The 16,411-nt window shown below is 43.2% G+C and overlaps 2 protein-coding genes across 27 annotated transcripts in view; one reads left to right on the top strand and one right to left on the bottom strand.

The window, feature by feature from the left end:
• Positions 1–16,411, top strand: part of LOC120097805 (uncharacterized) — a 67,745-nt gene that overhangs the window by 17,156 nt on the left and 34,178 nt on the right. For 25 of the 26 annotated variants that reach the window (XM_063276924.1, XM_063276923.1, XM_063276906.1 and 22 more), the window contains one exon: positions 3,280–3,338. The gene's annotated coding sequence lies outside the window, so the exon portion shown is untranslated. Of the gene's footprint in view, positions 1–3,279; positions 8,765–9,008; positions 9,472–16,411 lie in introns of those variants that run through there. The other variant, XM_063276921.1, reaches the window with a different exon arrangement.
• Positions 9,179–14,561, bottom strand: Spata31c2 (SPATA31 subfamily C member 2). Its single transcript, XM_039096327.2, has 4 exons — positions 14,353–14,561; positions 13,124–13,175; positions 12,530–12,590; positions 9,179–12,279 (listed from the first exon to the last, which is right to left on the bottom strand). Exons 1-4 carry the CDS (start codon positions 14,533–14,535, stop codon positions 9,291–9,293), a joined length of 3,285 nt encoding a protein of 1,094 aa, XP_038952255.2. The 5' UTR covers positions 14,536–14,561; the 3' UTR covers positions 9,179–9,290.

Genomic DNA, 16,411 nt, shown 5'->3' with positions numbered 1-16,411 from the left:
GTTCTTTCTCTGATTCCTTCAACAGGGGTCCTATTCTCAGTTCAGTGGTTTGCTGCTGGCATTCACCTCTGTATTTGCTGTATTCTGGCTGTGTCTCCCAGGAGCGATCTACATCCGGCTCCTGTCGGTCTGCACTTCTTTGCTTCATCCATCTTGTCTAATTGGGTGGCTGTATATGTATGGGCCACATGTGGGGCAGGCTCTGAATGGGTGTTCCTTCAGTCTCTGTTTTAATCTTTGCCTCTCTCTTCCCTGCCAAGGGTATTCTTGTTCCCTTTTTAAAGAAGGAGTGAAGCATTCACATTTTGATCATCCGTCTTGAGTTTCATTTGTTCTAGGCGTCTAGGGTAATTCAAGCATTTGGGCTAATAGCCACTTATCAATGAGTGCATACCATGTATGTCTTTCTGTGATTGGGATAGTTCACTCAGGATGATATTTTCCAGTTCCAACCATTTGCCTACGAATTTCATAAAGTCATTGTTTTTGATAGCTGAGTAATATTCCATTGTGTAGATGTACCACATTTCCTGTATACATTCCTCTGTTGAAGGGCATCTGGGTTCTTTCCAGCTTCTGGCTATTATAAATAAGGCTGCAATGAACATAGTGGAGCACGTGTCTTTTTAATATGTTGGGGCATCTTTTGGGTATATGCCCAAGAGAGGTATAGCTGGATCCTCAGGCAGTTCAATGTCCAATTTTCTGAGGAACCTCCAGACTGATTTCCAGAATGGTTGTACCAGTCTGCAACCCCACCAACAATGGAGAAGTGTTACTCTTTCTCCGTATCCTCGCCAGCATTTGCTGTCACCTGAGTTTTTGATCTTAGCCATTCTCACTGGTGTGAGGTGAAATCTCAGGGTTGTTTTGATTTGCATTTCCCTTATGACTAAAGATGTTGAACATTACTTTAGGTGTTTCTCAGCCATTCGGCATTCCTCAGCTGTGAATTGTTTGTTTAGCTCTGAACCCCATTTTTTAATAGGGTTGTTTGTCTCCCTGTAGTCTAACTTCTTGAGTTCTTTGTATATTTTGGATATAAGGCCTCTATCTGTTGTAGGATTGGTAAAGATATTTTCCCAATCTGTTGGTTACCATTTTGTCCTAACCACAGTGTACTTTGCCTTACAGAAGCTTTGCAGTTTTATGAGATCCCATTTGTCGATTCTTGATCTTAGAGAATAAGCCATTGGTGTTTTGTTCAGGAAATTTTTTCCAGTGCCCATGTGTTCTAGATGCTGCCCTAGTTTTTCTTTTATTAGTTTGAGTGTATCTGGTTTGATGTGGAGGTCCTTGATCCACTTGGACTTAAGCTTTGTACAGGGTGATAAGCATGGATCGATCTGCATTCTTCTACATGTTGACCTCCAGTTGAACCAGCACCATTTGCTGAAAATGCTATCTTTTTTCCATTGGATGGTTTTGGCTCCTTTGTCAAAAATCAAGTGACCATAGGTGTGTGGGTTCATTTCTGGGTCTTCAATTCTATTCCATTGGTCTATCTGTCTGTCTCTGTACCAATAACATGCAGTTTTTATCACTATTGCTCTGTAATACTGCTTGAGTTCAGGGATAGTGATTCCCCCTGAAGTCCTTTTATTGTTGAGGATAGTTTTAGCTATCCTGGGTTTTTTGTTATTCCAGATGAATTTGCAAATTGTTCTGTCTAACTCTTTGAAGAATTGGATTGGTATTTTGATGGGGATTGCATTGAATCTGTAGATTGCTTTTGGTAAAATGGCCATTTTTACTATATTAATCCTGCCAATCCATGAGCATGGGAGATCTTTCCATCTTCTGAGGTCTTCTTCAATTTCTTTCCTCAGTGTCTTGAAGTTCTTATTGTACAGATCTTTTACTTGCTTGGTTAAAGTCACACCGAGGTACTTTATATTATTTGGGTCTATTATGAAGGGTGTCGTTTCCTTAATTTCTTTCTCGGCTTGTTTCTCTTTTGTATAGAGGAAGGCAACTGATTTATTTGAGTTAATTTTATACCCAGCCACTTTGCTGAAGTTGTCTATCAGCTTTAGTAGTTCTCTGGTGGAACTTTTGGGATCACTTAAATATACTATCATATCATCTGCAAATAGTGATATTTTGACTTCTTCTTTTCCGATCTGTATCCCCTTGACCTCCTTTTGTTGTCTGATTGCTCTGGCTAGAACTTCAAGAACTATATTGAATAAGTAGGGAGAGAGTGGGCAGCCTTGTCTAGTCCCTGATTTTAGTGGGTTTGCTTCAAGTTTCTCTCCATTTAGTTTAATGTTAGCAACTGGTTTGCTGTATATGGCTTTTACTATGTTCAGGTATGGGCCTTGAATTCCTATTCTTTCCAGGACTTTTATCATGAAGGGGTGTTGAATTTTGTCAAATGCTTTCTCAGCGTCTAATGAAATGATCATGTGGTTCTGTTCTTTCAGTTTGTTTATATAATGGATCACGTTGATGGTTTTCCGTATATTAAACCATCCCTGCATGCCTGGGATGAAGCCTACTTGATCATGGTGGATGATTGTTTTGATGTGCTCTTGGATTCGGTTTGCCAGAATTTTATTGAGTATTTTTGCATCGATATTCATAAGGGAAATTGGTCTGAAGTTCTCTTTCTTTGTTGGGTCTTTGTGTGGTTTAGGTATAAGAGTAATTGTGGCTTCATAGAAGGAATTTGGTAGTGATCCATCTGTTTCAATTTTGTGGAATAGTTTGGATAATATTGGTACGAGGTCTTCTATGAAGGTCTGATAGAATTCTGCACTAAGCCCATCTGGACCTGGGCTCTTTTTGGTTGGGAGACCTTTAATGACTGCTTCTATTTCCTTAGGAGTTATGGGGTTGTTTAACTGGTTTATCTGTTCCTGATTTAACTTCAGTACCTGGTATCTGTCTAGGAAATTGTCCATTTCCTGCAGATTTTCAAGTTTTGTTGAATATAGGCTTTTATAGTAAGATCTGATGATTTTTTGAATTTCCTCTGAATCTGTAGTTATGTCTCCCTTTTCATTTCTGATTTTGTTAATTTGGACACACTCTCTGTGTCCTCTCGTTAGTCTGGCTAAGGGTTTATCTATCTTGTTGATTTTCTCAAAGAACCAACTTTTGGTTCTGTTGATTCTTTCTATGGTCCTTTTTGTTTCTACTTGGTTGATTTCAGCTCTGAGTTTGATTATTTCCAGCCTTCTACTCCTCCTGGGTGTATTTGCTTCTTTTTGTTCTAGAGCTTTTAGGTGTGCTGTCAAGCTGCTGACATATGCTCTTTCCTGTTTGTTTCTGCAGGCACTCAGCGCTATGAGTTTTCCTCTCAGCACAGCTTTCATTGTGTCCCGTAAGTTTGGGTATGTTGTACCTTCATTTTCATTAAATTCTAAAAAGTTTTAAATTTCTTTCTTTATTTCTTCCTTGACCAGGTTATCATTGAGTAGAGCATTGTTCAATTTCCATGTATATGTGGGCATTCTTCCCTTATTTTTATTGAAGACCAGTTTTAGGCCGTGGTGGTCCGATAGCACGCATGGGATTATTTCTATCTTTCTGTACCTGTTGAGGCCCGTTTTTGACCAATTATATGGTCAATTTTGGAGAAAGTACCATGAGGAGCTGAGAAGAAGGTATATCCTTTTGCTTTAGGATAGAATGTTCTATAAATATCTGTTACGTCCATTTGGCTCATGACTTCTCTTAGTCTGTCTACGTCTCTGTTTAATTTCTGTGTCCATGATCTGTCCATTGATGAGAGTGGGGTGTTGAAATCTCCTACTATTATTGTGTGAGGTGCAATGTGTGTTTTGAGCTTTAGTAAGGTTTCTTTTAGGTATGTAGGTGCCCTTGTATTTGGGGCATAGATATTTAGGATTGAGAGTTCATCTTGGTGAACTTTTCCTTTGATGAATATGAAGTGTCCTTCCTTATCTTTTTTGATGACTTTTAGTTGAAAATTGATTTTATTTGATATTAGAATGGCTACTCCAGCTTGCTTCTTCTGACCATTTGCTTGGAAAGTTGTTTTCCAGCCTTTCACTCTGAGGTAGTGTCTGTCTTTGTCTCTGAGGTGTGTTTCCTGTAGGCACCAGAATGCAGGGTCCTCATTGCATATCCAGTTTGTTAATCTATGTCTTTTTTATTGGGGAGTTGAGGCCATTGATGTTGAGAGATATTAAGGAATAGTGATTATTGCTTCCTGTTATATTCATATTTGGATGTGAGGTTATGTTTGTGTGCTTTTCTTCTCTTTGTTTTGTTGCCAAGACGATTAGTTTCTTGCTTCTTCTAGGGTATAGCTTGCCTCCTTATGTTGGGCTTTCCCATTTATTATCCTTTGTAGTGCTGGATTTGTAGAAAGATATTGTGTCAATTTGGTTTTGTCATGGAATATGTTGGTTTCTCCATCTATGTTAATTGAGAGTTTTGCAGGATACAGTAACCTGGGCTGGCATTTGTGTTCTCTTAGGGTCTGTATGACATCTGTCCAGGATCTTCTGGCCTTCCTAGTTTCTGGCAAGAAGTCTGGTGTGATTCTGATAGGTCTGCCGTTATATGTTACTTGACCTTTTTCCCTTACTGCTTTTAATATTCTTTCTTTATTTTGTGCGTTTGGTGTTTTGACTATTATGTGACGGGAGTAGTTTCTTTTCTGGTCCAATCTATTTGGAGTTCTGTAGGCTTCTTGTATGCCTATGGGTATCTCTTTTTTTAGGTTAGGGAAGTTTTCTTCTATGAGTTTGTTGAAGATATTTACTGGTCCTTTGAGCTGGGAGTCTTCACTCTCTTCTATACCTATTATCCTTAGGTTTGATCTTCTCATTGAGTCCTGGATTTCCTGTATGTTTTGGACCAGTAGCTTTTTCCGCTTTACATTATCTTTGACAGTTGAGTCAATGATTTCTATGGAGTCTTCTGCTCCTGAGATTCTCTCTTCCATCTCTTGTATTCTGTTGGTGAAGCTTGTATCTACAGCTCCTTGTCTCTTCTTTTGGTTTTTCTATATCCAGGGTTGTTTCCATGTGTTCTTTCTTGTTTGCTTCTATTTCCATTTTTAATTCCTTCAACTGATTGTGTTTTCCTGGAATTCTTTCAGGGATTTTTGTGTCTCTATGGGCTTCTACTTGTTTATTTATGTTTTCCTGGAATTCTTTCAGGCATTTTTGCGATTCCTTTCTGTAGGCTTCTACTTGTTTATTAATGTTTTCCTGTGTTTCTCTAAGGGAGTTCTTCACGTCTTTCTTGAAGTCCTCCAGCATCATGATCAAATATGATTTTGAAACTAGATCTTGCTTTTCTGGTGTGTTTGGATATTCCATGTTTGTTTTGATGGGAGAATTGGGCTCCGATGGTGCCATGTAGTCTTGGTTTCTGTTGCTTGGGTTCCTGCGCTTGCCTCTCACCATCAGATTATCTCTAGTGTTACTTTGTTCTGCTATTTCTGACAGTGGCTAGACTGCCCTATAAGCCTTTGTGTCAGAAGTGCTGTAGACCTGTTTTCCTGTTTTCTTTCAGCCTGTTATGGGGACAGAGTGTTCTGCTTTCGGGCGTGTAGTTTTTCTTCTCTACAGGTCTTCAGCTGTTCCTGTGGGTCTGTGTCTTGAGTTCACCAGGCAGTTCACTTGCAGCAGAGAAGTTGGTCTTACCTGTGGTCCCGAGGCTCAAGTTCGCTCTCGGGGTGCTGCCCACGAGCTTTCTGCGGCAGCAGCAACCAGGAAGATCTGTGCCGCCGTTTCCGGGAGCTTCAGTGCACCAGGGTTCCAGATGGCGTTTGGTGTTTTCCTCTGGAATCAGTAGTGTGTGCAGAGTGCAGTCTCTTCTGGTTTCCCAGGCGTGTCTGCGTCTCTGAAGGTTTAGCTCTTTCTCCCACAGGATTTGGCTGCAGAGAACTGTTTATCCGGTCTGTTCCTTCAGGTTCCGGAGGTGTCTCAGGCGCAGGGGTCCTGCCGCTCCTGGGCCCTCCCCCACGGGAACCCAGAGGCCTTATACAGTTTCCTCTTGGGCCAGGGATGTGGGCAGTGGTGGGCATTGTTGGTGGTCTCTTCCGCTCTGCAGCCTCAGGAGTGCCCACCTGACCAGGTGGTAAGGTCTCTCTCCCACGGTGTCTGGGAGCAGAGAGGTGCTGTGGGCTGGGATCCGCGGGTGTGGGACTCCCCTTGGAACTTTTTTATGTTGCATTTTCTTTGTTGTGTCAATGTTTTCTGTGGTATCTTCTGCTCCTGAGATTTTCTCTTCTCTTCTATCTCTTGTATTCTGTTGGTGATGCTTGCGTCTATGATTCCTGATCTCTTTCCTAGGTTTTCTTTTTTTTTTTTTGAAAGATGAGTAAATATATTTTGTGATTTAAACCTTTGTGAAATGTTTGAAAAATATTATAATTACACTTCCTAAAAGAATAAATTTTTAAGACAAAATGAAAGGTATTTAGTATGATAACAAACTTGGAAACATACAAATACCATTTTTATTTTATGGTGGAGAACTTTGCCCTTCATCATGGCATAATAGGTTATTAAACCATTTACTATTTATGTGAATAAAGGGGAGTAAGTATTTGATTTTCTTCTATCAGTCAGGTCCAAAATGTCTAGGTATAATAATATTCTAGACACAAAATTTAGTCAATGCACAATATGTTCAAGTAATACTTAAGAGGATAATATTCCAAATACCATGTATTCATTTGTATGCTTTTGTTGAGCTACTGGATTTTCAACCAAACAGAAAAGAAATGAGTTACCATTTCCCAACTTGCACAATCCTTAAGATACTTGAAATTATTTTCCCACTTTTCCTACATAATTTGACTACTTGTGGCCACAAGAGGATTCAGCCTACACATTAGGTAAGTTTCTATGCATAATAATGTGCTGGAATGGTGTGATGGAATGGATGAGGCAAGGAATCCACCAATAAAGGACACTGGTGGAAAGAATCACTGCTCTAAATTGAAGTCTGAGAAGATGAAACCAATTTTTTAAGACTTATTTATTTTATTGCTATGAGCAAACTGTCACTGTCTTCAGACCCATCAGGAGAGGGAGGGCATTGGGTACCATTATAGATCTTCCTAGGTTTTCTATCTCCAGGTTTATCTCCCTTTGTGATTTCTTTGTTTCTATTTCTACTTTTAGATGGTTTTGTTCAATTCCTCTACCTGTTTGGTTGTGTTCTCCTGTATGTCTTTAAGGAAATTATTCATGTCCTTCTTAAAGCCCTCTTTCATCATCATGAGATATAATTTTAACTTTGAATCTTGCTTTTCAGCTGTGATGGGAATATCCAGGACTTGCTGTAGTGGGAGAACTAGATCCTGATGATTCCAAGTAGCCTTGTTTTCTGTTGCTTATGTTCTAGTGCTTGCCTCTTGCCATTTGGTTGTCTCTAGTGTATGCCATAGCTGTCTCTGTCTGGAGCATGTCCTTTTCGTGATCCTGCCTGTGTGAGAACTCAGAGTCCAAGAGTCTTTCTGATTCTTTGACCCTGTGATCCTGTGATCTTGAGTGTCAGAGCTCCTGGGAATCAAGCTGCCTCTGAGATACTCAAGTGTGGTCCTGGTGTGACCAAGCTCCTGAGGTCCTTTTTGGTCAGAGATCCTGTGAGTCAAGCTTTCTCTGGTGTTGCAGGGTGGGGTTAGGCCAGAGCCCTGAGTTTGCTCTGAGCACAAATAAAAGCTGGAAGGAATCCATGCCTCTGGGTGGGTGGGAGTTTGTGTTTCCCTGGTTTCTATGTGGGTCCCAGTTATCCTGGGTGTTGGAGAAGAAGTTGTGGCCTCAACTGTGACTTTTAGTTTGTGAGAACTCCAGTGCTCCTGAATGTGTCCAATTTCCTGGGAGTTCAGCTTTCTCTGTGGTCCTGTGATTCTGTGTTCCTGGGTCTGTTAGTGCACCTGTAGTCCTGTGATCTTGAGATCCTGGGTGCGTTAGAGCACTGTGTGATGGGATTCCTTTGGGTGTTGTGGGAATGGGAGTGGGACCAGTGCTCAAGGTCTGCTCAGGACACAAGTTCAGACCATAAGGGACCCCCCCATGGATGGCTGGGCAAAGTTCCTGCATCCCTAGTTCCAAGGAGACCCCGTTACTCCGGGTGTTGTGACAGATGTTGTGTCCTCCTCACCTGTGATCCTAGGCATATTACAGCACCTGGCTGATAGGCTTGCTCTGGGTGTGTTGTGTATAAACCAATATATGAAGGAAGTGCAAAAGAAGTAATAGAGATGAGATCTGGTGAAACAGTGGGGGACGAAAATGGATTGTTTCATTCAGGGTTTGTAGGAGGGATGCAGAATTGAAGACCATTATGGGGGAGGAGAGAGGGGAGATTGAACTCTGCTAGACAATGAATGCAGATAGGGTCTTGGGTCTTGATAGATCCAGAAGCAATTTGAAGTACAAATGTCAGTTTCCAAATTATCTGCATAGAAATTTTCTAGCAGGAAACAATCTACAACTGACAGACATTGTCTACCCCAGGTTGGTACTGGTGCAGCATCATATGTCCTGAATGTCCACATGTCAGCAAGGCGATGGCCTGGGCAGAATGATTCCAGGTCTCCAGGGAGGGCACTGAGGGGACTGACTGGGATGTCTCTGGTTTCTCTCCAGTCTTTCCTGTGTTACTGAGCAGGACTGTGTGACATGGCCTTCAGTAACCACCTATGGTCACAGACTGCACGTTCTATTCTGGCTCTGGCTCTAGTCACAGAGGAAGGCAGACTGTGGACAGTTACTGACCTATTGAACAGGCTGTAATAAGTACTGATATGGGCTCGGCCTACATCAAGGTGAGTAAGGACTCCTGGGAATGCAGGGAGAGCAAGGATGAAATGTTTGTGGTTGCTGTCTCTGTACATCCTGTGTACAGTGACACAAACATCAAGGTGGGAAAATGAAGGGAACACATTGGGACATAGACCTGGGTGGGGTCTTCACAGGGCTAGCTCATCCTGAAAAAATGTAGTGTTTTGTTGTCTTTGCAATGACAGATGCTTAATAATAACTATAAAATGATGTACTGTGCCTTCCCAGCTGTCTTGTCTCTCCATGAACTGCACTGAGATAGAAAAAATGCTGACCTTCCCCTGCTCCATCAATGTAAAACAGAAACCACTGTGGTGAAAGGCAGGATGTTTACAAGGAAGCAGCTCCTGTCTGGAAAGGAGCATTGAGTGCAAGAGGAAGAACTCTGAAAAGAAAACCCAGGAACAAAACCAAGTTTATTACCAGGAAGCATGGGGGACACAATGGATGGGCAGATGGGACATCTAGAAAAAGGATGGCCAGAGCTACCTGCTCCTTGCCCTGTCCTGGTCAGGTGTACCTGGTGTCAGAGGCTTGGTGGGCAGCAACTGAATGTGAGGACCAATCAGTTCCCGTGTGATTGACTGGACAGTTCTCTCTGGGAATCAGAAAGCAGGCACAGCCCATTCCTTTCTTTGTATATTGATGAGTGTCAGAGGGTTTATGATGAATGTCAGAGGGTTTATGGACAATGCCTGACTGTTGTTTGTCTCCGATTTCTCTGTATCCGAAGGAATGGTTCTGCCCATCGAGGCTGCTTTGTGGCCAGCAGCCCATTCCAACCTTTGTTGTACTTTTACCTGGGTCATAGGCTCTCTGGGCTTCAATCCCTGACTGTAGTTGGTCTTCAATCCCTGTATATGTAAAGGGGTAGTTAATGATCTCAGGGCTGACATGGCCCCAGCTCAATCTGTTTATTGCTCTGCTATGGATTGTTTCATGCAGACCCACAGGAATATGGGATGGGTCATCCAGCTGGGATGTCAGGGATTCCACTTTACACCCTAGTACCTTTGATCGGTACCCTTCAGTGTTTTCCATGATCCGGACGAGAGCATTCACAAGTGATTGTATTTGAGTTACTGTATTGTAGAGGACCTTGTGTTTTGTTACAACCTCCTGTATTTGCCCAGTACCTGATGTGGGGAAAACATTCTCTAAGGAATCCCCCTGCCCGATGTATTTTGTGCTGGAGGTTCGATATTTTGAAGCATTCCTTGTGATGTTATTCCAAGAGCTCTTCGAAATCCCTTCCCCTTCCCCTGGAATCCAAGTCTTGGTTGTATCCCTGATCTGGGTGGAGCTTGGGATGGAAGGATTTACCCTCCCGAGCCTTTCTCCCTGGCTTATGGCTGTAGATCTTATAGTAATCTCCTTCTCTTCATGGGCATGGAACCCCTTGAAATCTTTCGCTTCTATATTTTCCTTTGGGACACATATCTTTCCAGTTTCTACCCTCTCATGTCTCCTCATTAAGACGTCACTTAAAGCCAGGGTAGTTATTGGGTTTTGGCATGTATTTTGAAAGCTGGGCATTGAGTGCTGGGAAGGCAAGCTGCCCTTGGCAGAGTGTACTGTACTGGGGACATCTGGATCGTTTCTCACAGGCCAGGGTTGTGCCTGCTCCTTTGATTTCAAGTCGATTGTTACACTGCATGATTGTGGTTTTTGGACTGAGTCCTTCGAGTGCTGTAGGGTAGGTGTTTGCAGATGACCAGGATGTTTGTTGGGCTGTGAAGACTCAAAGTCCCTGCGACTGATACTGGTGGATTGGCCATTGGGACTCTCACTGGATCCCAGACTCACTGTCCATGCAGATGGCTCTTCTTTCACCTCCACTCTGTTGCTTGGTTTGGCTGCTGAGGGTGGGCCGGTTTCATCCTGACCAAGCACTATCACACGACAGCAGGGTTGAGATGAGTCCACATACTGAAACCCCTTCCATGGTAGATACTTGTCAATTTTTGTGCTTGTATTTTGTTGGAGACTGCCTGTTTCACTTCCTTGGATGGTCCGGTTCTGCTGGGGTTGAGCCTGGAGGCAGAAATCAGGTTGCTGACTACTCAGGTGTCTCTTCAGTGGATCTGGATGAGCTTTTGAGGGCCCATGACTGGCATCAGGTTGAGGGGCTCTTTGGTTCTCCTGCACCTCTGCAGCTGAGTGCATACACAGAGCACTCTCTAGCCTGGCAGCTGATGCACTTTCTACCCTTGTCCCTCCTGGGTCCTGGTGATGCAAATTTTCCAGGATTATAGCAGCCTTGGAATAGTACTCCTCCTTGGAATCACAGATGGGGGAGGAGGGAAATACAACCTGGGGAAGGTTTGAGGCTGGAATCCCAGGTGGGGTGAGATCCCTTGCCTCAAGGATCTGCAGATATGGTTTCCTTCTACGTTTGACTGGAAGTTCTGTGATATCTAATGCCAGCTTCCTTTCAGTGTTTGAGTCATGCAGAGAATCATCATCAGTAGCGTTCATGTCAGACAGCTCGTCTGACCTTAGTGTGGGAATCCTAGGATTCAGCCCCTTTCTATGGGTGCTGCTTGAAGCGCAAGGCAGGTGCTTGCTCCCAAGACCAATGCCCTTTTTGATGGTGGTATGTTTTTCACTCGTTTCTATGACCTCCCTTAAGGGGACCTCCACGGGCACAGACCCCTTCATTTTGGTCCACGTGTACCTTTTGTGTTCGAGGATGGAGGACTGGACAGATTGGGAGAGTTGAGCCCTGCTCTTGCAATAATAACTGTGTGCTGGAAAATTTCCCTGAAGCTGGGCCAGCCTCCAGGATGGGAGGAATGTGATGGGGGTTCCTTGTTCTTGTCCCACATTAGTTTCCTTTCCTTCATTCTGTGGCCCCTCATTTTTGTGGGCCATCTGCCCATGCTCCCAAGGGATGGAGCCTGACCTGACAGCCTCACTGTGTAGGGTTAAATTTTGAGTGGGTTTCATCAAGGCTGCCTGATGTTTTTGGAGATCATCACCTTCGGTGGAGTTCCAATACTGTCCATGTTGCCAGGCATGTTTTTCCGTTGATAGGGATACCTGTATCCCTTTATCACTGGTAGGATGTGGTTTTCTAAAGGCCTGCCTCTTGAAACAAGGAGGTGTTTGGGTTGGTGTAGAGCTTGGGAAGATTTGCATTAGTTTGGCCTTTGTTACAGCTAACAAGCTTGGTGTCACAAGTTGTGCAGGCAAAGGCTGTTCATTGGAACACTCTGAAGGTCCTTGAACCTGGGAAGGAGCTTGGCCAGGGAGACAGGCATCACGAAACCTCACGGTTTTATGTTGTGCTAAGAAAGGGTTTCTGAGGGCATGGGCAGTAGCCACGACTGACTCAGAGAACAGAGTGGATATGCCCCAGAAAATGTGACTAAATTCCTTGTGTATAAGATACTCCAAGAACTTGAGATAGGACAACAACTGAAAGAGAGGAAGGTGATCCATTTTCTGAAGAGGGTTCCACCAGGGATGCCGTGTGGATTCCTGGGGAAGTTGCTTGCTGCAAGTGCAAAAGAAAGGAGGCAAAAGCATCAGCAACAATCAGAAGAACAAGAGGTCCACAACTCTGTGTAAATAGGGCATCTATAGCCATATAGGGCCTCATTGCCTCCATAAGTCCTGTCTCTCAGTGTGATATCCAAGAGGCCTGTCTTCCCATCCCACTCTGCATAACATCTTCAGTATGAAGATGCCCAGAACTTCCTCTCACATTTTGGCATGAAAAATTCCACAGGACAAATATTTCTTACATGTTCATAGGTTGTGATGGAGTCTTGGTCTCTTCCACATTCTTTTCATCTTCTCTGCAACCTGGAGATGGTCATGTAAAAAATATGAGGAATGAGAACACCAAGGACTGAGGTGTCTCTCATGACTCCCCATGCTAAGAATGGAATGCTCAACTCCCATAGTGCAAGGACAGAACACTGAGTGTGGGCAAGGGGAATGGATGGAGTTTATCTGCCCATTAAAATTTCCTTCCCCCCTCCATTCCTGTCATTTTTCTTAGAATAAGGCAAGGGTCCCAGGTTCAGTTATCTGAAAGAGAATTGCAACTTAGAGAACTGAAGCTCCCTGCTTTCAGGTGGAAGTGGGATTCCCCCATAAGGGGCACAGAATCACTCCAGTGCCTTGAACAACATTCCCATGTGCAGCACCCATCCCAGGCCAACCACAGCTTCTTTCTCTCACAAAACCTGGGTGTTTTCTGAATCTATGTTCCTTCCCTGCAGCCACTCTTCCGTGCTGCATATCATGTCTTTGGGAGCATGTCTCTCATCATGACCCTGGTCACTCAGGGGCAGGTAGATTTAATATCTCAACCCTGAGAAACAGTAGCCTACCTTTTAGAGTAGCGATTTTCTTCCTGGTCTGTCTCTGCCTCCTCTTCACATCCTGCCATTTAGAAACCACACAAATTAGCTGGGGTCTCTTCTTTCTCACTCCCGTTACCAAGCTGCCTGCTCTCTTCAGTCCTTCAGTACACAAAATCTTAATTTCCCAGGGAGATCTCTCTCATCCCTCCTTGCCTCTTCAACACTGTACATAAATCCATCTCCTTATTGCCTTGTTGGAAAGGCAGCAAAAGGGACTTCCTATGCCACAGTTACCAGGGATGTCCTCAGTCAGGGTTCCTCAGACTATGCAGCTGCCCCTGTCTCAGGTGATATCTGCTTCCTCAGACAAGAGGAGACTCAAGTTCTGATCTGAGGCCTTGGTCTCACCAGCTGCTTCACATCAGCTCAACACAATTGAAACCAAGCGCCTGAGCAGAGGACAGATTGTCCTGCATCCTCACCAACTCAGAAGTGCAGTCTGTCCAAGTAGCCATAGTTGTACTTAGTGCCCTCTCTGTATCCTCTTACCAATGGTGTGAGAGCTTCAGGCAGACACCTCAGGGCCACACTCTCCTATGCCCTTCCTGCTAACCCATTCAGACTCTTTCTGGAGATTTCCCCTCTCCTGTCTGTAGCTAGATTTTTGCTAATGTTTTAGTTCTTCTTTCTTCCATCCTTCTCTACCCTTTTCCTACCACCCATTCTATCCCCTAACACCAGATAGGGGAGAAAAATGATAGAGGGGAAATAGTGAGATGTTATTCTTCAACTATTTTCTGCTGATTACAGGGGATGATGTCCTTGGTGAAAATTTGACCTTTACCGTCAGGATATCCAGGAAAACTTCTTCCTTCTTCTTTTCGCAGAACTAGTTAGCAAACCACAACCACCAGAAAGGTATAGCAATGCCCAATAAACGAGTACCCTCCCATGCCTCTCAAGGATCTAGCTTTTATATACCCTCCAAAAAGTTCCCAGAATTCCAAAATCACAAGAAAAATGAAACTATCTGCCGTTGACAAATTTGTGCTCCTGCTTGATCATTTGACAATACAGATACTGTGGACAATCTGAAACAACCCCTTATCACCCACCAGAGTTTAAAAAATAAATTTTCATATTCATGTTTTTTTAATACCAGAATTGTCACTACACCTGTATCTATGAAAAGTTAGAGGAGCATTCGTGAACAGCAGACTGCTTTTCTATTCCATGTGAACCAAGGCTCTCCTCACCTCTGTGATGTCCATTTCACTTTCACATGGTGACAGAGGAAGGTTCTTCAGGAAGGGGGTCAGTAGGAAATAGAGCCCAGCTCCACACAGAATGGCAATGCTCATGTCTATTGCTGTGTCTATGGTGCTGGGGCTCACCCACGAGTAAATAATGCTATTCATCAGATTGAGAAAGCTCTCCATCTTCTGAATCGCAGTGCAGCTCACAGGCCACTGACCTGCGCTGTAATGCATGTGACTTTTCAAGGGGGCTCAGGCCACACATCACACAGCTGTGGTCTCCTCATCACAAAGGGCTCCTGCCAGGGGAGAGGGTGCCACTGCCCCTCCCCAGCCTCCATGGCAGGGTTACCTGCTGTGTCTTTTCCCTTTCCCTTCTTCCTAATCCTGTTGCTGTATCAGGCACAAATAGACCTCTGTCCATATTTTGTTCCTTCTTTCTGAGCACCAGTATTTCTCGGTGTAGGCATATATTTTGCTCAACCTACTTTTATAATATTTCACTCTCCCCTCTGACCCTCCACCCACCAGTGAAAGAGGAATGTTATTAGGATATGGGGGGACAGGGAGCTGATTGGAAATAGTTCTTTTGGGACATTTCAATCTTCCTTGTACCCGGTTCAGTTCCCTAGTGAACACCAAACATGAATTAGCAGCTTCAGTGCTGTCTACTCACAGACACCACACATGAATCAGCAGGGGCAGTTCTATTCAGAAAAATCTGGGAGGCTGGCCTGTTGGGCCCAAGTCTAATGAGACGGCAAGAATCCTTGGGGTTCTTTGGTGAATTTTCTCAGACGAATCCCCAGGAGAAGCTTAGGAATGCAATGTAAGGTGGACCAATATAAGCTTTTCTTCAGCAATGACTAGGAAGGCAGAGTAAGGTGAACCAAAGCCAGAGATCCCATTGTCTCTGGGGTCTTATCAATATTCCTTCTAAATATCATGTTCCCTTTCATGTGTCTCCTGTGTCTGCTTCAGGCAAACATTCTTTCATGTGTCCGCTGTAGCAAAGCATTCTTTCCCCTGTCTGCCCCAGCAAAACATTAGTATCACCTACCTGGGTCTCCAAAGAAACCCAAAATTTACACTTTACCTTTGTCTTCTGGAAGATATCTGCTCAAGTCCATCGGGTTCTTAGTTTTTCAGAAAATGAGCTTCTCTGTGGAACTTATGTTTCCTTCTTATGAATTCTTTCTGTAGGGTTGTGTTTTTCTGTAGATTCATGTTTGTCCATTATGTGATCACAGCTCATCTCCATTCAGACATTAAACTTCCATTTTCTCCTATTTATTTAGCTTTGTCATTGTTCAGTATAATCAAAAACAATATACTTTTGTCTTCTAGTACAGGATGGTAAGGATAATGAAATTCATTTCCGAATCATAAGAAAGCACATGGGTAATTCTGAACTAAACCTTCTATGATAATTGCCATGCTTAGTACTGTTTTCCTTCTTGACATGTTCAGTTTTCTTAGTTATCAAACTCTAGTAGAAGTAATTTAGGTATTTTTAAATATTTAATTGTTGTTGGGAGTGGTACCACAATCAACATGGGTGTGCACGTATCCCTTGTCATAGACCACATCCTTTGAGTCCATGCTCAGAAACGGTATCCCTGGGCCCATGGTAGTCCTGCTTTTAGGAATGTCTGTACTGATTTCCCCCATGCTACTACAATTCACACACCAGTTAACAGTTCCTGATGGTCCCTTCCTTAATCTTTGGCCAAGTTTCTCTTTTGTTTTGATCTCAGTCATTGTTGTTAGGTAAAATGGAATCTCAATGTTTCCCTAATTTGAATCTATCTGATGGCTAAGGATATTGAAAGTTCTCTGTTGTGTCTTCTCTGTTATCCTCTGTCCCTTATAATTTGGTGACTTATTCTGGTTGTTGGTGTCTCTTTTCTTGTGTTCATTATATATTCTGAAGTTGAATTTATCTGAAGGCAAAGAATGTTGATCAATTGGTAAAATAGTTAATTTTAAAATTGTTCATTAGTCCATATATTGGTTTTTTGATATTTAAATTGCAATTCTTTGTACATTCTAAATGTTA

Source organism: Rattus norvegicus, chromosome 17, assembly GCF_036323735.1.
Source record: "Rattus norvegicus strain BN/NHsdMcwi chromosome 17, GRCr8, whole genome shotgun sequence".
Classification (NCBI taxonomy): Eukaryota; Metazoa; Chordata; class Mammalia; order Rodentia; family Muridae; genus Rattus; species Rattus norvegicus.
Note: the sequence above shows the minus strand (reverse complement) of the source record. Positions and strands in the feature narration are given on the sequence as shown.